We start from the raw sequence: 19944 nt of genomic DNA on the forward strand, positions 1-19944 counted from the left end.
AACACCGCTATGAGAAATGTATCAGCCTTAGAGGAGATTATGTTGAGAAATAAAAAAAAAATTCTTAAAAACGTTGTTTTTCTTGGTCAGGCCGGAAACTTACCAATCCACCCTCGTATGTAATATTCAAGTCTTGGCAGCAGACTTATGACCAGAAAAAAGGTGATGATCTGAAAAATTATAAAGTCAGAGTTGTAAGTAACAAGTCTGAAGGAACAGAAAGAAAATGTAATGCAGTATTCTACTTAGACATAATTTACATTAGAGAAGAATGCAGTATTGAGAATAAAAAATGCCATAAATAGATCAAAGGTATATATTAAATCCATATATTTCTCGCAACGTTATAAAATGAGAAAAATTCATACATTAACATTTCTTTAATTTTATTTCTAGGTAACCCCTGCAATATTTAGATTATTTGGAAGAAAGAAATTCACAAAAGCACCTGCAGAGAAAATTAAATTCTCACTGTAAATTAAAAGAATGTACCTAAATATTAGATAAACGATTATATTATTGTCTCTGAATAAAACACATGCGTTATGTTATAATATTATAGTAAAAACACAATAATATTTGATTAAAGATAATAAATCATAAAGATCAAATAACGTACCATCCGCTTCTCCATTGAATAGAAATATAGTATTTTTTATAGATATTGAAGCTATTCACACTTTGGAACAATAAAAATATTAAAAATGAATTATTTATGTTTTTAAGTGTATCTACGTTAAATATGATACATATTGAGTTTTTCTTTTTGTTTTTAGAAAATAACTTGTGTTAAATAAATATATTAAAACAAAATTGGATAAATGTACTCAATAAGTTCTCTTAAAAATTTCATCCTGATCATTTCTAAAATAAAAACTTTCAAAACTGTTCATAATTGCGATCTGTAGACTATTTGGAATTGTAAATTCTCGAGCCAGTCTACTTTGCAGTGGGAAAAGTAAACCCCGCAGGTTTTCTTTTTATCCCGGACTTTGCCTGAGCCTGTCGGGTACTTCGCGACTTAACTAGGCAGAGTCCGAAGTGAAAGTGCTACTTCGGACTTTGCCTAACACCGCCCAGACAATTTGCAATTTATATATATATATATATAATGTGGCAACCGCTCTCGCCCTGCTCTCCTCAGAAACTGCGGGAGCCAGCAATTCTAGGAAGGCTGAGAACGGGGTGACTGAAAGCGAGAGCATGTTATAATTAAAGGTATACAAGCATATAATGTTATGCACAAAAAAATTTTTTTCTATGAGTACTAGAAATATGTCAAGGATTGATGTTTTTCACGCGTAATAATCATTATATATTGAGATGCTTTGAAGTTACATTACGGCATTTAACAAAAAGTAATATCACGTAAATTTGTCACATTTATGTTTTAAATGCGATGTCTGTGAGTGGTGACGATTAATTTGTTTTACGAAGCTATTTTTCCGATTTGTTTTATACATGCAAAAATTGCAAGTAAATTGTGGTTTAACTTTTGCAATCTCAAACGGCTAGAGTGGACGGCAGTCATATTTTTCCAAACGTTGTTTCTTATTGAATTTATATCCGCAAAAATTGCCAATAAAGAGTGATTTGACTGCTGCATGCACTAAGCTTTTGTGTTGAGATAAAGATTCTGGCCATTTGTAACTTCGCGCACATTCGTCGTAGTTATGCCTTGTGTTATAATGTTCGCGCCGTACATGGGCATTCATTTTATATTGTCGTTTAAATTGTTTGCCACACAGTTTACAACTAAACTGTGGCATCATGACGCCGCATTCGAATTTTTGATGATAATTCTTATGAAATTTCTGTTTATAGGTTCGACCACACTTTTCGCATGTGTACTTTATTTCCTGTTTTGATTTAGGAATTTCCAGTTCTTTTAGGGCCGGCAGTTTGCACTTCGCAGCCAAAATATCGTCTTTTCTTATATTTACGATACACAATTTAGACTCATTTGTTTCATTTCGTTTCTGTACTATAATTTTCTCTTGATCTGAAAATGTATGGAAATGTTAAATGCAGTTGATTTTTTATAGTTTTTTCTAAGGTACTTTAATTGCAAAATCTATACCTTCAATAAATTCGTCCTCGATTACCAAAGTATCGTTAACGTCGTAATGAATTAAAGTCTTGGTAGCAGAATTATCGCCCGAACAAATATAAGTAATTGCACAAGAATATGGTTCATCAGCTATTCTTTCTGTTGATGTCTTCACTTCACTCTTGGAATCCGCTGACCTAGAAAATTATAAGCGAAAGTTACAAATATGTAATAATTATTTTCGAGGATTTTTATCCTTATTTAGCAGCAGATATAGATTTCATTAATAACAAATTCCCAGTTCTATTACAACTGCCTAATGGCATTGAGGATACGTATATAATATTAATTAAAATCTTTGGTTTCCTATTTCAAAAGGAAATTCGAATTTCCACACACACAAAAATAGGACGAATACAAAGAGAAGATTATGCCGTACAGCTTGACTCAACTAACAGTGACTTACCACAGAAGGCTACCATTCGGAGAAAAAGTAGCCTTAAAACAAAAGCATCGTCCTCTTGCATTTTTGTTTATGTTTTACACAAACAGAATTATTTTACACGAAGCTTAGCTGAACTTTGTCGCAAACTATTAGAGTTAGTCGCATATTTGAGAGGAAATTCCATTTACGTTAAGAAAGATCCTTTTGTCACAAGAGGGCATTTCTCTCAACGAAAAAAACTATATTCTAATATTAAGATGGCCATATTCTTATAGGCATATTCTTTAGAAATATTCTTAATGCATTAAGTGAAATTTATTTAATTTTTTATTATTTTATTATTAATTATTTAATTTAATATTCTATATCTAAAGAAAATTCAAATTTTCAAAAAAATAAAATATAATTAAAAATTAAGAGGTAGAATGAACAGAAGGAGAAGGTCGTGCAGTAAACCCTGAGTTAAAGAACAGTAAATACCCACGGCAGATTATATTCACGTGGACTTCGTTTACATTAAACAAAAATTAGTATTAAGATTAAAAGAATATAAATATATCAGTTTATATTATTCAGCATATTTTTTTTATATCAGTTTATTTTTGTTCTATCTGCTTTAAATCCCAATTTAACATTTAATATCTAAGAACGTCTTATTTTCTCGTAACTAGATGAATTCCAAACAATTTAGAGCATTAAGATAAACGATCATAGAAGCAGCATGTAGTAAAAATTAAATAAATATATCAAGTTAAAAGAAAGCACATAAATCTAAGACAAATTATTATTTCGATGTCTCAGAACAGAATCAATGTCCTATTCAATTAAGGTTTTGGTATCAGTCTGCTTGCCAAACGAAATGTCAGTAATACTTTTCTTATAAAGTTTTTTATAAATTTATAGATTCAATAATTCATTTATATGAATTCATATTACACTGACCAATGGATTTGAAAACATATTATATAAATTTAAACCTTTCATTCACTATTCCGGAATGAACCTTGAATCTTCACCAAGAAAAAGAGATAATGATCACAAAAAGTATACAGAATTTATATAACAAATCAATGTAGAATTAAGATTTAAAAAATGTCAAAATTATATCAAAGCAATTGTAATTTTCATTACGTAGTGTTATAAAAGTCTAGAAAATTCATATGTTTATATTTCTGAATTCTGATATCTAAATGTTTTATTAAGAACATTAAAAATAAAAGAATCACAATTACATCACGCAGTAAAGATTAAATTAATATATTATATTAAAAGAAATACCAAAATCTTGAGAAAATGAGTGATTTATTGTCTCCAAATGGAATATATTCGTTAATGAATAAAATTATAGTATAAAATGCAATAATTTTTTCATAGTCAATAATTAAGCATATAAATATTAAATAACTTATTATTCGCTTCTGTATAGAACATAAATAAAGTATTATATATAGATGTTAATTTGCGATTACTTATATCTGACACACACAACTAAAATGTTCATCATAAAAATTAAGCAAGCACAACTCACTTTATCTTTATAATTATTGATTATTTAGCAGTTGTTAATAAAAATGATAAAAAAATTGGTCATCAATCTATACCTTCTCATCTTCAGATTTCATCCAAATAAACAAAACGTATCATACAAAATTTTGAAATTTGGAAATGTGAATTATTTTGCTATCGAAGAAGAACAAATTTACTTTTTCTACTTTTCTGAATTGTTTAGTGGCCACAATAGTCTTAAATAAATCGTGTTTTGACTACTGTGTGTTCTAAAAATCAAAACATTCGTGTCGCATCAAAGCACTTAACCATGTGTAACTTCGAGAACATTCGTCGCAATTATAACTGGATATCTATGGGTGGCATGAAGCCATGTGTCATGACAAAAATTTTTTCCGATTTATTTTATAATCGCAACAATCGCAACAATTCTGATTCGTGAATTTCCTGCTTTTTTAGGGTCTGCGGTTTGGGCTTTACCCCTAAAATATATTCTTCTTCCATGTGTACACTACAAAATTTCGATTCATTTGATGTATTCCCTTCATAGACTGTGATTGTCTTTGGATCTGAAAATGTCATCAAATTAAAATGAGATTGCTTTCTATATCATCATTAAGGATATTTTAATTAAAGTAGTCTACCTTGGATAAATTCTTGTTTTATTTCTAAAGTTTCGTCATTGTCATATTCAATTAGAGTCTTGGCACGCGAGTTATTATCAGAAGAAATGTAAGTAGAAGATGTACGAGAATGTGGCCCAGCACCCATTCTTCTTGTTGATTCATTCCACCTACTCCTGGTCTGTGAACCTAGAAAATTATAACACGATAGTTACTTTAGTGAATTCACGCTGATTTCAGTACTCAGCTTAAAGCAAATATAAATTTAATTAAAAACCCATTTTTAATCACATTAAATGCCTAATGGATTTAAGGACATATTTGATCAATTTATATTTTTCGCTTCCTATTTCTGAAAGAGATTTTAATTTCCACACAATCAAAAAGACACAACGAACACAAAGAAAAGTGCATGCACTAAATTTAATATTAAATCTACTTGAAGGAAATTTACATAACAAGAGAATGTAGTATTGAAATTAAAAGAATAGCTTAAATATATTAGTCCAACATTTTGTATCTGCCGTAAATCCTAATTTGATATTATATCTCCAGAAACTTTTCCATTCTTCGAAACGAATTGCGTTCGGAAGAAACTTCTATACCTGGACAAATAACATCAGTAATTTGCCTGTTATAATTTTATATTGCAACAAAATCTCGCTTTCAACCCAGTGTCGGAGGTCGCCTTTAAAAAATTTTAAACTGAAGCACTGCGGCCCTTCCAAGACGACTGCCACAACCGCTCTCGTCCTGCTGTCCTGAGAAACTGCGGGGGGCATTAAAAAAATTCACAAATTTATATTTCCTTTATTTTATTTCTAAGGGAACCTCTGCACTTTTCAGATTATTAAGCTGAAAGAAAATGACAAAATCATGTGCATCTGTATTGTATAGAAATACGGTATTTTATATAGATGCTCACTAACTTTATTGATTTGCGTCTCACATAAGGACAATTTTTTTCAACAAAATTCAACCGTCACAAATTGAAAATCCTTATTGTCAACACTATCGTCATTACAAACAATCATCGTGACATTAATCGTGATACAAAAAGAATTTGATTATTAATAGCTTCTCATAGCTATATCGTATTTTTCCAAACGCGAAGAATCTATAATAACAAATCCGACAATGAAGAAAATTAAGTTCTGTTTATATCGATGTAGAGCAAATATACCTTTTTAGATATTTAGAATTTGCTATTGAGTATTATGTTGTGAATTTCACAAAAATTAATTTGAGGTTTAGAAGCATTTAATGTTACACACAAAAGAGTTTTTTTCAATGAATACGAGAAATATGACTTGACAAGTAATCTTTGCGATTCGTTTTATAAGCGCAAAAGGCACAATTAAATTGTGGTTTGAGTGATCCGTGTTCTCTACGTTTATGTTGATATAAACTACTTTCCGTATGATAATTTCGAGAGCATATGCCACATGTATGACTAGATTGCGAAATTTGTGAGTGACTTTTACGCCTATGTCTATTTAAAGCACTTAAACAAAAGTAACTTCGCGAACATTTGTCGCATTTATGGCTTAAATTAAATGTCTGTGAGTGGTGACAATTAATGTGTTTTACGAAGCTATTTTTCCGATATGTTTTATAAGTGCAAAAATCGCAAACAAAATGTAGTTCAACTTTTTCGTGTTTCAAAGGGCCAGAGTGGACTACATTCATGTGCTTGATCAAATACACTTTCTTATTGAATTTATATGAGCAAAAATCGCAAACAAATTGTGGTTTGACTGCTGCATGTACTAAACTTTTATGTTCAGCTAAAGATTCTGGCCATTTGTAACTTCGCGCACATTCGTCGCAGTTATGCCTTGTCTTATAATGCTCGCGACGTATATGCTCATTCATATTATATTTTCGTTTAAATTGTTTGCTGCACAGTTTGCAACTGAACTGTGGCATGACGCCACATTCGAATTTTCGATGATAAGTCAAACTCTGTTTATTTTTATAGCTTCGAGCACATGTCTTGCATACGTGCTTCTTTGTCTGTTCTGTTTCCCGAATTTCCTGCTTCTTTTGGTTCTCCGGTTTATGCTCTACACCTAAAATATCATCTTTTTTCATATGTACAGTGCAAACTATAGACTCATTTGATTTATTCCCTTTATTGACTGCAATTGTCTCTGGAACTAAAAGTTTAATAAAATGTAATATGCAATAGATTTTTTTAAAGTTGCATCAAGAAAAATTGAATTTAAATAGTCATACCTTGGATGATTCCTTCCTTGATATCCAAAGTTTCATCATTGTCGTATTCAATTAAAGTCTTGTTAGTAGACTTATTGTCAGAAGAAGTTTGTGTAGTTGTACGAGAATGTGGGTTAGTATCCTGTATTCCTGTTGATTTCTTCGATTCACTCTTGATATGTATATCTAGAATATTATATCATTACAATTACAATAGCAATTCCTGCTGATCACGGTGCTTATCTTAAAGCAAACATATTTAATTAATTACCCATTTTCAATCACATTAACTACCTAATGGATTTGAGGACATGTTAAATCAATTTAAATCTTTCGCTTCTTATTTTTGGTGGAGATTCAAATTTACACGAAACAAAAAAGATACAACGAAAACAAAGAAAAGTTCATGCAGTAAACTTATTAATAGATCTACATGAAGGAAATTTATATTACAGCAGGTATCACAGATACCCAATGGCTTTGAGAACATATTTTATAAATTTAAGTCTTTTGTTTCCTATTTCTGAAGGAGATTCAAATTTTAACAAAACAAAAAAAACGAAGACATTATGTTGCAAAATTCACAAGTTTATGTTTCTTTAATTTCATTTCAAGGTAAACTCCTGCACTATTTAGATCATCAGGATGATGGACAATCACAAAATCATTATACAGCAAAAATTAAATTATTATATTAAGGTAAAAGAAAGTATCTCAATCTTAGACAAATGAACATTCTATTCTTTCAGAATAGAATACTTTCATTAATGTATAATATTATAGTGTCTATAAAATGCAATATTTTTATAGTGAATAATAAATCTTACATATTGGATAACGCATTACTAGTTTCTGAATAGTACATATATAAAGTATTATACATTTATGATAACTAAATTTACTTATTAATGACACACAAAAATACGTTTTTAACATAAAAATTAAACAGCCACGACTGTATAGTGGCCACAGTAGTCGCAAATAAACAGTGTTTTGACTGCTGCATGTTCTAAAATTTGGGTCGCCTCAAAGCACTTAACCATGTATAACTTCGAGAACATTCGTCGCAATTATACTGGATTTCGATGCCTGTGAGTGGCGTGAAATAATATGTGATACCAAGTTACCTATCACATTCGATTCATATCCGCAAATATCGCAAAATAATTGTGGTTTGATGGCGGCATGTTCTAAGCGTTTATGCTGGTTTAAACCACCTAAAGTAGCATAACTTCGAGGGCACTTGTCACATTTATTCCTTAATTTAAATATCTGCGAGTGTCGTGAAGTAATGTGTTTAAACATATTTCTTTTCATATTCGTTTTATATTCGCAATAATCGCAAAAAAATTGTGGTTTGACTTCTGCATGATGTACACGTTTATTTCGAGTCAAATCATACAGCCAATTGTAACTTCGAGAACATTTGTCGCATTTATGCTTCAATAGCGATGTATATTGTTTGCTTGTGTTGTGATGCACGCGATAACCTATTTTTGTTTAAATAGTTTGCCGCAGAATTGACAACTGAACTGTGGAATAACCTCACAGTTAAATTTTTGATGATAAATCATATAAGATTTTTTTTATAGGATCGAGCACACTTTTTGCAAGTGTAATTCATTTCCTGTTTTGATTCCGGAATTTCCTGCTTCTTTAGGTTCTGCGGTTTGGGCTTAACCTTCAAAATATTATCTTCTCTTATATATACGGTACAAAATTTTGACTCGTTTGGTTCATTCCATTTCTGGACTGTAATTGTCTCTTAATCTGAAAATGTAACAAAATTTAATATCCAGTGGCTTTTTTAAAAGTATCATCAATTTCGTGTTTGATTAAGTCTTGGCACCAGATTTATTGCCAAATGAAATGTGAGTAGTTCTACAAGAATATGGCCCACCATTCTTTTTTTCAGTTTGTTTCTTTGACTTACTTGCGATGTGACTATCTAGAAAAATATAACACGAACGCTACAAGTAGAAATTTAAACCATTTTTATTTGTATAAACAATTTTATCCTGCAAATCATAAAAAGGTATTCTTTCTTGCAACTAATGACACAACTAACGATTGTTAGAAGTAATATAATAGTTTTTAGCAAGGTGTTAATGGTACAAGTAGTTATTTAAAATTAATATGTAATATTATCAGCGAATAGTTCTTTACCGACAGTGGATAATCTTTCATAACCGTGAAGGCAGAAAATCCACAATATCGATCAAGTTAATAATCTTCAATAACAGAAAATGCTTAAAATATTAATCAGACTAGACGGAAAATAATTTTTTCAAAATTTTAAATTAAATTTTTTCTTGAAAAAAAGATCATTCTCTTTTCGCTCCACTAGTAATCGAAACACGGATTTTTTGATTTCCGGTCAGGTGCTTTTCCATTAAGCTATGCGAGAGATCAGAATGAGAACTGATCTGAAGAAGACATAATCAACTAATTAACTAATTAAATAATTAACTAACTGAATAAGAACTAATTCTGATATCTCTAATAGCTTAATGGAAAAGCACCTGACCGAAATCAGAAGTTCTGTGGTTCGATTCCCAGTGGAAGTAAAAAATAGATCTCTTTTTCAAAAAAAAATTAATTTTGAATTTGAATGTGAAAAAATTATTTTCCCTCTAGTTTGATCAAGACGTTAAGCACTTTCTGTTATTGAATATTCTTGACTTGATTGATATTGTGGATTTTCTGCCTCCACGGTTGTAGAGGGTTATCTACTGTCGGTAAAGTACCACTCGCTGATGATATAACAGATTCATTTTAAATCGATTAACTGAATCAAAAACGCAGTCGATTGCATTCTTAGGCGAGGATCTGAAAAAATACGTATCCCAGCCGTACTGAAAAACTGCTTTGAATGAATTATTATTATTTAAACTATTGGGGTATAAATCTGAGAAAAAAATACTAAATTGTAACCGAGACAGTGTATGAAATGAGAAAAAGTATACTTTTCTCTAACTATTTCTCTCAACATCCGTCAATTGTTTTTCTTACTCTAGGAAATAATATATTTTCACAGTTTACAGCGAAAACAATTATTGCAAATATGAAAATTGGTTAAATAAATGCTAAATAACCTTGAAGAATTTATAGGGGGAAGAAATGGTTTGAACAAATATTATATGTTTCGTAAATTAAAAATTGAAAAAAGACTTGAAACTCATCACTTATGGATAAAAATAATTCATGCTGAATTTTTTTGTAATATCGACTTTAGCATACATTTGATAAAAAATTTCTATTTTGCATTTTTTGGGTGCATTTTCTGGGCAAAATACAAATTAGGAAATTTCTTTTCTTTTAAACGAATGATACTTTTTTTTACAGGGTTCAATGTATGCTTTGTAGTTTAAATTATACCTATGTTTCGCAAGTGACCAGAAGTAGGTAAATGTTGTGCTTGAATCAAAAATTTAATCCGTTCGCTTATGGCGCTCTTTCGCTTTGGATGCATTTTTTCCTGAAGTAATCTGCATCAGTTGCTTCTTATAGTTTCATTTCAAATATTTTATTTGCAATATGTAATTTATATATATACTTAATTATATAAAATTTTTTAAAATGTATTTCTGGACGAACTTCCGTATATTCAGATAATTAAGAATAGAGAAAATCGCAAAACACTGAATAATTTTTTTTTTGATTTGCAAAGTTTTGTCATTGTCATATTCAATTAAAGTCTTGGCAGCAGAATTCTGGCCAGAAGAAATAAGAGTAGTTCTACAAAGATAATTTCTTGGATAGAGTCTTATTAATCTGATGATCTAGAAATTTATAACGTGAGATTTAAAAATAGCAATTTTTATTTAACCGAATCCTTATCTTCCAGTAGGTTTAGATTTAATTAATGACCGATACACGATGCAAAAACGCTGAGAAAATATTTCGAACATTTAAATCTTCTATTTCCTATTTCTAAGGGAGATTCGACTTTTCATGCACAAGAAAAAATGTAGGACGAATACAAGAAGAATATCAAGCAGTAAACCTTAACTCAATTAAGAATAATTATTCACAGTAGACTATATTCTACTAGGACACAATTTAGATTATAGAAGACTGCAGTATTATAATTATAATAATTTAAGTGAATTAATTTGATATATTACAATTATAAACTTCCCCAATATTATAAAATTTCAAAAATGCAGATATTTATATTTCTGCATTATTTAGATCATTGAGAAGACGGACAATCTCAAAAGCACCTGCAGAGGAAATCAAATGAGTATTTTAAATTAAAAGGAAGTACCTGAACATTAGACAAATTATTATTTTATTGTCTAAAAATAAAATACATTCGTTATGATATAATATTATAGAAGAAAGTGCAGTAATATCTAAAAAATATAAATACTATACCAAATAAAATACCATCTGCTTCTGTATTGTATATAAATTTCATCAAACAAATTTAACAGACACAACATTAAATTCCTAATAGTTAACACCAGCCAGTAATAAAAAAATGGTTGTTAAGAGTTTCCCATAACTTTATTTCTTCAAATACGAAAAACATATGATAACAAATCCAAAACCCATAAAAAGTAATTTATATTTATTTAGATGCAGAGCAAAAAACCTTTTCGCCACTTTAAAAAGTGCAGTCTAGTATTATGTAGTGCATTTCACAAAAAGTAATTAGAGATATCAAGCATTTAATGGAATGCACAAAAGAATGTTTTCAAACTGTATGGGAAATATACTAAAGATTGAAGTGTCGTATGCGTGTAATAATAGAAATATTTGCAGTATTTGCGTTTAGTTTTGTAGTAAAGTAGATTTTGGTTTGCTTGCAACATGTTCTACTCGTTTATGTCTATTCAAATGACTTAACCAAGCGTAACTTCGCGAACATTTGTCGCATTTATGCCTCGATTTCAATGTCTGTGAGTGGCGTGAAGTAATGTGTTTTGCCAAGCTATATTTCACATTTGTTTGATATCCGCAAAAATCGCAAGTAAATTGTGGTCTGGTCGTTGCATGTTCTAAACGTTTGTGACGATTTAAGGTATTCGAGTATCTGTAACTTCGAGAACACTTGTCACATTTATGCCTCGTTCTCGTTTTATGTGAGTGGGAAGAATTAATGTGCTTTATCAAGTTATTTTGCCGATTTGTTTCATAGCCACAACAATCGCAAGTAAACTTCGGATTGACAGCCATGTGATGTAAACGTTTATGTCGATTTAAATTAGTCATCCAATTGTAACTTCGCGAACATTTATCGCAATTATGAATCGATTTTGATGTCTTATTACTTTTCTGGACTAAAATTCTTTTGGGATCTGAAAATATAATAAAATGTATTATGCGATTACTTTTTAATAGTTTTACTCAAGATATTTAAATTTCAATGGTCATACCTTGGATGATTTCTTCCTTAATTTCCAAAGTCACGTCATTGTGATATTCAATTAAAGTCTTGGAATCAAACTTTTTGTCCGTAGAAATGCGAGTAGTTGTATTAGTATATGACGCACCAACCTCTCTTCCAGTTGATTCATTTGGCTCACGTTTGATATGGCAATCTAGAACATTATGACGTGATAGTTAAAAGTAGCCATTTTCCATAATTTTAATCCCTCTTTTTCAGTAGATATACGTGTAGATTTAATTAATGACGTCTTACAGAATCACATTACACTACACAATAGTGCTGAGAAAATATTTCATAAATTTAAATCTTTCGTTTTCTATTTCTGTAGCAGATTCCAATTTTGACACACAACAAAAAAAAGATAGAACGAACATAAAGAAAATATCATGCACAGATTAATAACTATATTATTTTATGCATAAAGTTTAGAAAATATTAATTTAAAAAAAATGGTGAAAATTAAAAAAAAATTCCCAGCATTATTTTTTCTTTATACACACTTATTATATACGTAAAAACATTTTTTGCTTTTTGGAGTTTTTTCCATAATGCATATATTCCGAGATATTCAGCGTTAAAAAAAGTGTTTTTTTCCCCAAAAAAATTTCATAACTTTAAAACGGCTCCATAAAAAATGTCATCTTGGGCTCATTTTAAAGAAAATACAAATACGCATCTTTTTCAATTCGCTTTTTTTCAAATCTAAAAGTTCATTCCAAAATTACACACGTATTTTTGGAAGCAAATAAGATGAAAAAAAGCAATGATTGTTTTTTTACTATAAAAAACTTTTTATTTTGACCAATTTCGCTCAGGGTAAGCAATATTCGTTGACCGGTAACTTTTATGCATTTTACGAGTATGAAATGACATCCATACATTTCTCGCAATTTTATAGAATTAGAAAAATTGATAATTTTATATTTCTATTTACTATTTACATTATCAGGAAGAAACAAAATCGCAAACGCATCTGCAAAAAAAATTAAATAATTATATCAAATTAAAAAAGTACTTTATTTTATTATCTCAGAATAAAATACATTCGCTATAGTATAATATTATAACATAAAATGCAATAATATTTTATATTAGACGAAAAATTATACAAATCAAATAACGTAACATCCGCTTCTGCATTGTGTAGAAATACAGTATTTTGTATACATACTAACAGATCTTCTTTCGATCTCTCTAAAAGCTTATTGGGAAAGCCCTCCACCGACAGTCGGCAGTTCTGGGATTCGATTCCTAGTGGAGCAAAGTGAGAAGATCTTTTTCAGAAAAATTTAATAAAAAAATTTTCTAATTTATTTTATTTATTTTTTAATTCAACAGATTGTGGAATGACATCCACACTGATCGATAGTAACTAACTCTGATGATAATACAGATTCCTTTAAAATGACTCGTATAATAAATGTAACACCTGGCTTAAGATAGCGCGTATTTATGAAAATAAATTCTTCTTTCGATATCTCTAATAACTTAATGGGAAAGCAGCTGACCGGCAATCTGAATAATAATTATTAAATGTGAAAATGCTTTGCTGTGATATGATTTGACAGGTAATCTTTGCGTTTAGTTTTGAATTCGCAAATAGCGCAATTAAATTGTGGTTTGAGTACTGCGTGCTCTATGCGTTTATGTTGATATAAACCACTTGCCGAGCGATAATTTCGAGCGCATATGTTGCATATATGTTTGGATTCGGTTGTCTGTGAGTGACGTGAGTTCATATGTGTCACCAAGTTACATTTCGTATTCGTCTTGTATCCGCAAAAATCGCAGATAAATTGTGGTTTAACTGCTGCATGCACTAGACGTCTGTGTCGAGCTAAATGAGTTGGCCAAATGTAACTTCGAGAACATTTATCACACTTATGCATTAATACCGGCTTCGTTGAGCTTATCTTGTGATGCACCTGATCTATATGTTCATTCATGTGACTTTTCCGTTTGAATAGCTGGCCGCAGAATTTACAACTGAACTGTGGCATGACCCCGCACTCAAATTTTTTATGAGCAGTTAAAGATGAATTGCGCGCATAGCTTCGCGCGCAAATGTTGCATGTATATTTAATTCCCAGTTTGGATTTCTGAATTTCTAGCTTCCTCGGGCTCTGCACTTTGGGATTGGAATAACAAATATCACCTTCTCTTATGTTTACGGTATAAAATTTTGATTTGTATGTTTCATTCCGTTTCTGAACTATGGACGTCCCTGGATCTAAAAATTTAACAAAATATAATATCAATTTTTTTATAGTTTCATTAAGTGTATTTCAAATAAAATAGTCATACCTTGGACGTTTTCTTCCTTGATGTCCAAACTTTCATCAATGGCGTACTCAATTGAAGTCATGGCACCAAACTTATTGTCAAAAGGAACATCGGTAGTTGTACGAACATATGGCCCACCATCCCGTCTTCCAGTCGATTTCTTCGACTCACTTTTCATCTGATAGTCTAGAAAATTATAAGATGAATTTCAAAAAATATAAATTAACGATAATTTTAATTGTTATTTCGCAATGAATATGAGATTAATAACCTACATAAAATCACATTAAATTACCCAATGTCTTTAGGAAGATCATGCAGTAAACCTACTAGTAAATCTACTTGGAAGAAATTTAAATTATAAAAGAATGTATTGTTAAAATTAAAAGAATATCATATATATTTATATATCAATTTAACATTTTTGATTTGCCATCAATTCTAGGTTGATATTTTCTTCTTCGCTCGTGAGATTTGTTCGGTAGACCTTTGCAGCCCTGGAAGAATATAATTTGTTTACTGCATTCTATAATATTATGACTTGTTTAAATAAACAACACGTTTCAATTTCAGCAGTTTTATTTCTAGGTAAAATCCTGCACTTTCTTCATGATTGAAAAGATGGACAATCACAAAAGCATCATGCAGTAATATTTAAATTAATACATATATGATGTTTCGCAAGAAAAGGGCCCACTTTGTCTACCGTAGTTCAGGAAATATTCGCTTTTTAGTGGCAAAATTTAGGATTCGCATTTTTGCGACCAAAAGTATCTATTTGGAATTTTGATGGGAAACCATACTTAAATGCACCCTTTACCTTTTTAAATTATACTTATATCTCCGCAGTTACCTGAAAAAGGTAAATTTCGTATTTGAAGAAAAGATGTAGCACTCGCCAACTTAAGATACCTTTTTCTCCAAAAGCATGTTTTCAATGTTTTTCAGTTTTAGGTCAGCCCTGAAGAAGTGAACTGCAATGTTCACGAAACGTCGGCAAAATTTGTAGTTTTTTACACGATTGGAACCCGAATATCTATTATAAATTGATGTTAACACTTGTTAATAAATCTAAAAAAGTGGGTATCAATCTATAAAGTCTCGTATAATAATTTTTGTTAAATAAACAAAACACACAATAACAAATTATATAATTAACAAAAGTCATTTACGTCAATCTGAGGTAGTCACCAGCGATCAGTAGAAATTTCAATCCAAAATCCGTGAAATTAGAGAAAAAATACTTAACGTAAATTCTGACTAGATCGAAAATATTTTTTTTTAATTTTCATAATAAATTTTGGTCTGAAAAAAGATCTACTCCTCTCGACTGGGAATTGAAATAGGATTCTTCTTTCGGTCTTTCTGATAGCTTAATTGGAAAAGCACCCAAACAGAAATTAGAAGTACTGTGGTTCGATTCCCAATGGATCGATGTGAGTAGATTTTTTTTCAGGAAAAAAAATTAATTTAAAAATTAAAAAATAATTATTTTCGATATAGTCAGAAATAACGATAAGTCATTTATTTAAGGACACAACAATTCAATATAGTGTAAAAAAGAATTTTCTCAATTTATTGCTTAAAATTTCTTTATTAGAATTTTCCAACAGTTTAATGTTTTTTGTACGTTATTATTGTCTTAGATGGCGTAGAGCAATGTGTTTTGACAAGTTTGATTTCTCATGTGCTTTATGTCCGCAAAAATCGCAAATAAATTTTGTTTTAAACGTTGCGTGGTGCATACGTTTGTGTCGGTTTAAAGCACTTGACCATGTGTAACTTCGTGAACATTTGTTGCAATAAAGCTTTTGTTTTGGTGTGTGTAAATGTCGTGAATGAATGTGATCGGATAAAGTATTTTTCACACGTGTTTTATATCCGCAAAAATCGCAAGTAAATTGCGGTTTAACCATTGCGTGGTGCAAACGTTTGTGTCGATTTAAGGCACTTAACCACGTGTAACTTCGTGAACATTTATCGCAATTTCGCCTCTTTTTCGATGCTTGTAAGTGGCGTAAAGGAATGTGTTCCGCCAAGGTACTTTTTACATTAGTTTTAAATCCGCAGTAATCGCAAGTGAATTCTGGTTTGACTGCAGTATGTACTAAGCGTTTGTGTCGACTTAAATCTCTTAGCCAATTGTAACTTCGTGCACATTTGTCGCAATTGTGCTTCAATACCGGTTTTTTTGAGGTTCCCTTGTGATGCATGCGATTCACATGGGCATTCATATCACTTTTCCGTTTAAATAGTTTAGGGCAAAATTTACAACTGAACTGTGGCATGACGCCACATTCGTATTTTAGGTGCTCATTCAAATTCTTTCTATATTTATAGGTTCGAGCACACTTTTCGCATGTGTGTTTCATTTCCTGTTTTGATTCCTGAACTTCCTGCTTCTTGAGAGTCCGCTCAGCATCCAAAATCTCATCTCTTTTTATATCGACGGTATAAAATGTTGTCTCAAACGTTTTATTCCGTTTCTCGACTGTGTTTGTCTCTGTACCTGAGAATTTAACAAAATGTCATACGCAATATCATTTTTATAGTTTCATCAGAAATATTTTTATTAAAATATACATACCATGGATGCATTCTTCCTTGATTTCTAAAGTTGCATCCATGTCGTATTCAATTAGAGTCTTGATAGTAGACTTATTTCCAGAAGAAAAGTGAGTGGTTTTACAAGGATGTAGGCCACCAGTCTGTTTTCCAGTTGATTTCTTTAATGCAGTCTTTGAATTCTGATGATCTAGAAAATTATAACGTAAAAGTTACAAACGGCAGTTTTGTAAATGTAAATAGTTGATTTCCTATTTCTACAGGTGATTCGTATTTTGCAAAAAATAAAGATAAGACGAACACAAACAAAGGATCATGCAGCTTTGACTCAATTACTAGTCATTACGCACACTAACCCACTTTAACAGTAATTACCCAACAGAATGTAGTATTGAGATTTAAAAATGTCATACATATATCAGTTGAATGTATTAGATCCAACAACTTCTTGTTTCTCGTAAATTCAGTTATGACAGAAACGATCTAAATCTTAGACAAAATGAGTATTTTATCCTCTCAGAATCGAGTAAATTCGTTAATGCAATATTACAAAGGAAAATGCAATAATTTTTTTTATATGTATTGAAATTGCATGGAGAGAAATTTCGAGAGATTGTTTCACGGAATTGCTTCTTGATTTTATCATGCTTTGGCGCGAGAACTCCTTTGCTCCCAGGTCTCGAATTTTATACCTTTAGATCATAGAGTCCGAGACTTTGAAGCACGTAAAAATTGTAGCTCTAAAATCACGGGCTTCCGTGAATTGATATCTTGAAATTTCTCTCCATGTGGTAACGGCTCAGACGGCCCCGAATGCTTACGTTTGAATCCCCCGTTCGTGACCAAGGCTTGAATTCCCAACACTGGATTAAAACCTAGAGTTTGGTGTATATGTAACATTAGTAGTATATGACACACGAAACCAAATTTTTTATACAATTGTTCAACAGTCTCAATATGAAATACCTAATTATTCTCATTTTTAAAACATTCGACATTACATTCATGAATACATATGACGAAAATAATCTTATTTGTTCGTAATACGCAGGTTTTTGTAAAAACGACTCTGCCTCTCTACGCATTGGTCTGTAGAGTCTTCAATGTCATTAATGAATAGTTTACATTTGCTGCTGAATTAAAAAGAAGCTGATGATCAAATCATAGCTTCTCATACATATAATATTTGGCCGTAATAAACAAAACGTAAAACAAACTATCGATTTGAGAAAAGTAATTTATGTCAATATCTAAGAGAAGTAAATCTACCTACCCCAAACTTCAGAATGTAAAGTGGAGTATAACGTTGAAACTCTTTTCATGCATATGAGGCGGGGCACTTTACGACAAAATCAGCCTACTCACCGTAAAACTGTGAGGAAATTTTGGTAGCAGATATTACTAGTTTGCGGTAATCTATGGAATGTTACCATACATAATATAATTGATCAAATTACCACAAATTTCCGTAAATTTATAGAAATTTCCGTAAATTTATAGAAATTCTTAAATTTAATTTTGTGTAGTGTATCTTAAGTAATATTTCCATAAATTAGCAAAATATTTCATAATTTTTCGGAAATTTATAAAAATGCATAAACAGGAATTTTGGGTAATTTATGGCAATTTACCATATTTACCTATACAATCACCATAAATGGCCAAAAATTTCTATAAATTTCCAAAAAAGTATAAAAATGTTTGAAATGAATTTTGTGTAATTTATCTCAAGTTACGATAAATTACCCGTAGTATTACCATAAATTAACAAAAATTTAATAAATTCCCGAAAATTTTTTAAAATGTTTAAAATTGGATTTTAGGTAATTTATGGTAAATTATCATATTCACTTGTAAAATTATCATAAATGACCGCAAATTTCCGGAAATTTATAGACATTTAAAAAAATCATTTTAAGCAATTAGTGGTGAGTTACCACAAACTACCCTCAAAATGACCGTGAATCATGCTTCCTTTAGCCGAAATCTAACTTGGGCTGAAATTATGACTGTATATCGAGTTGTGTCGGAAATCATCCGTTTGTTACAAAAAAAATATCGTATGCGTTGAGGGGAAGAAGGATTTTTTCGACTTGTGTACGTTTCCAGTGTTAGGTGTACTTTATTATTATTTCATATGTCATGAAGTAATGTGTTTTGACAAGCTACTTTTCTGATATTTTTTTTATGGTTTTTTGTTCCTTTTTTAAAAGCGGATTTGATAAGTTCACTCTGCAGAGGTTTCTCAGTGACTCGTTTTTTCAATTTACAGTAACTTGCCTTATACTCAATTCTTTTTTGTAATCTTTGATTCTTAAAGAATTCATGATAGTTTGAAACACGTGGTATGATGTCATCCGTCACAAAAGTAGCAGAAAATACTTGGTTAGTTTAATAAAAATAACTCAAATAATTAATCCTCAACTGTTTTTGGATAAAAGGGGTTTATTTTTATTGAGTATAAGTATGCCCGGATACGTTAAAGCTAGTTAAAATAATTTGTCAAAAGCGATTCAACTTATGGTAAGTGATTTTTTTTGCAATGTTTTCCAATTTTAGCGCTGCTGAGGCTCGAGGAATTAATGCAAAAATAGTAAATGGGTTGAATGACGTTAACTTATTAAAACACTTATTTTTATTTATTCAATTCATGAAATTGAAATTAAAATTATTTCTCGAAAAAAGATCCTACTCCTTCTTCACTCCATTGGGAATCGAACCACAAAACTTCTGATTTGCAGTGAGGTGCTTTTCCAATTAAGCTATTAGAGGGATCAGAATAAATCTCTTAATTCAAGAAAATAACGCTAATTTTTAGCTAGGTGTTAATGGTACAAGTAATTATTTTAAATAAATC

The 19944-nt window shown here is 30.5% G+C and overlaps 5 protein-coding genes across 5 annotated transcripts in view; all 5 read right to left on the reverse strand.

The window, feature by feature from the left end:
- Positions 1 to 2577, reverse strand: part of LOC117182821 (zinc finger protein 257-like) — a 4997-nt gene extending 2420 nt beyond the window's left edge. Inside the window, exons 1-2 of the mRNA XM_033375929.1 lie at positions 2507 to 2577; positions 2081 to 2247 (exon numbers count right to left, since the gene is read on the reverse strand). Of these exons, the coding sequence (XP_033231820.1) occupies positions 2081 to 2247; positions 2507 to 2577 (238 nt within the window). The remainder of the gene's footprint in view (positions 1 to 2080; positions 2248 to 2506) is intronic.
- Positions 2578 to 5354: 2777 nt separating this feature from the next.
- Positions 5355 to 7116, reverse strand: LOC117182822 (zinc finger protein 737-like). The gene is made up of 3 exons (XM_033375930.1): positions 7113 to 7116; positions 6863 to 7027; positions 5355 to 6783 (listed from the first exon to the last, which is right to left on the reverse strand). Exons 1-3 carry the CDS (start codon positions 7114 to 7116, stop codon positions 5912 to 5914), a joined length of 1041 nt encoding a protein of 346 aa, XP_033231821.1. The 3' UTR covers positions 5355 to 5911.
- Positions 7117 to 11256: 4140 nt separating this feature from the next.
- On the reverse strand, positions 11257 to 13379 carry LOC117182823 (zinc finger protein 676-like). Its single transcript, XM_033375931.1, has 3 exons — positions 13349 to 13379; positions 12226 to 12390; positions 11257 to 12147 (listed from the first exon to the last, which is right to left on the reverse strand). Exons 1-3 carry the CDS (start codon positions 13377 to 13379, stop codon positions 11621 to 11623), a joined length of 723 nt encoding a protein of 240 aa, XP_033231822.1. The 3' UTR covers positions 11257 to 11620.
- A 224-nt stretch (positions 13380 to 13603) lies between these two features.
- LOC117182824 (zinc finger protein 70-like) lies at positions 13604 to 14839 on the reverse strand. Its single transcript, XM_033375932.1, has 3 exons — positions 14818 to 14839; positions 14544 to 14708; positions 13604 to 14469 (listed from the first exon to the last, which is right to left on the reverse strand). Exons 1-3 carry the CDS (start codon positions 14837 to 14839, stop codon positions 13769 to 13771), a joined length of 888 nt encoding a protein of 295 aa, XP_033231823.1. The 3' UTR covers positions 13604 to 13768.
- A 1257-nt stretch (positions 14840 to 16096) lies between these two features.
- The window catches only part of LOC117182825 (zinc finger protein 271-like), a 13696-nt gene continuing 9848 nt past the window's right edge, over positions 16097 to 19944 (reverse strand). Inside the window, exons 5-6 of the mRNA XM_033375933.1 lie at positions 17110 to 17277; positions 16097 to 17031 (exon numbers count right to left, since the gene is read on the reverse strand). Coding sequence (XP_033231824.1) covers positions 16157 to 17031; positions 17110 to 17277 — 1043 coding nt within the window. The 3' untranslated portion in view covers positions 16097 to 16156. The remainder of the gene's footprint in view (positions 17032 to 17109; positions 17278 to 19944) is intronic.

Source organism: Belonocnema kinseyi, chromosome 2, assembly GCF_010883055.1.
Source record: "Belonocnema kinseyi isolate 2016_QV_RU_SX_M_011 chromosome 2, B_treatae_v1, whole genome shotgun sequence".
NCBI lineage: Eukaryota > Metazoa > Arthropoda > Insecta > Hymenoptera > Cynipidae > Belonocnema > Belonocnema kinseyi.

What these genes read in the sequence shown, in the direction of transcription:
- LOC117182823 (XM_033375931.1), bottom strand. Translation starts at nt 13,379, where the DNA reads ATGCAGAAGCGGATGTTACGTTATTTGATTT. An exon ending in GATGTTACGTTATTTGATTT is followed by an intron (nt 12,391 to 13,348) that starts GTATAATTTTTC and finishes ATAATGTTCTAG; the next exon opens with ATTGCCATATCAAACGTGAG. An exon ending in TAAGGAAGAAATCATCCAAG is followed by an intron (nt 12,148 to 12,225) that starts GTATGACCATTG and finishes TTATATTTTCAG; the next exon opens with ATCCCAAAAGAATTTTAGTC.
- LOC117182822 (XM_033375930.1), bottom strand. An exon ending in CAAGGAAGGAATCATCCAAG is followed by an intron (nt 6,784 to 6,862) that starts GTATGACTATTT and finishes TTAAACTTTTAG; the next exon opens with TTCCAGAGACAATTGCAGTC.
- LOC117182824 (XM_033375932.1), bottom strand. Translation starts at nt 14,839, where the DNA reads ATGATCTTCCTAAAGACATTGG. An exon ending in GATCTTCCTAAAGACATTGG is followed by an intron (nt 14,709 to 14,817) that starts GTAATTTAATGT and finishes ATAATTTTCTAG; the next exon opens with ACTATCAGATGAAAAGTGAG. An exon ending in CAAGGAAGAAAACGTCCAAG is followed by an intron (nt 14,470 to 14,543) that starts GTATGACTATTT and finishes TTAAATTTTTAG; the next exon opens with ATCCAGGGACGTCCATAGTT.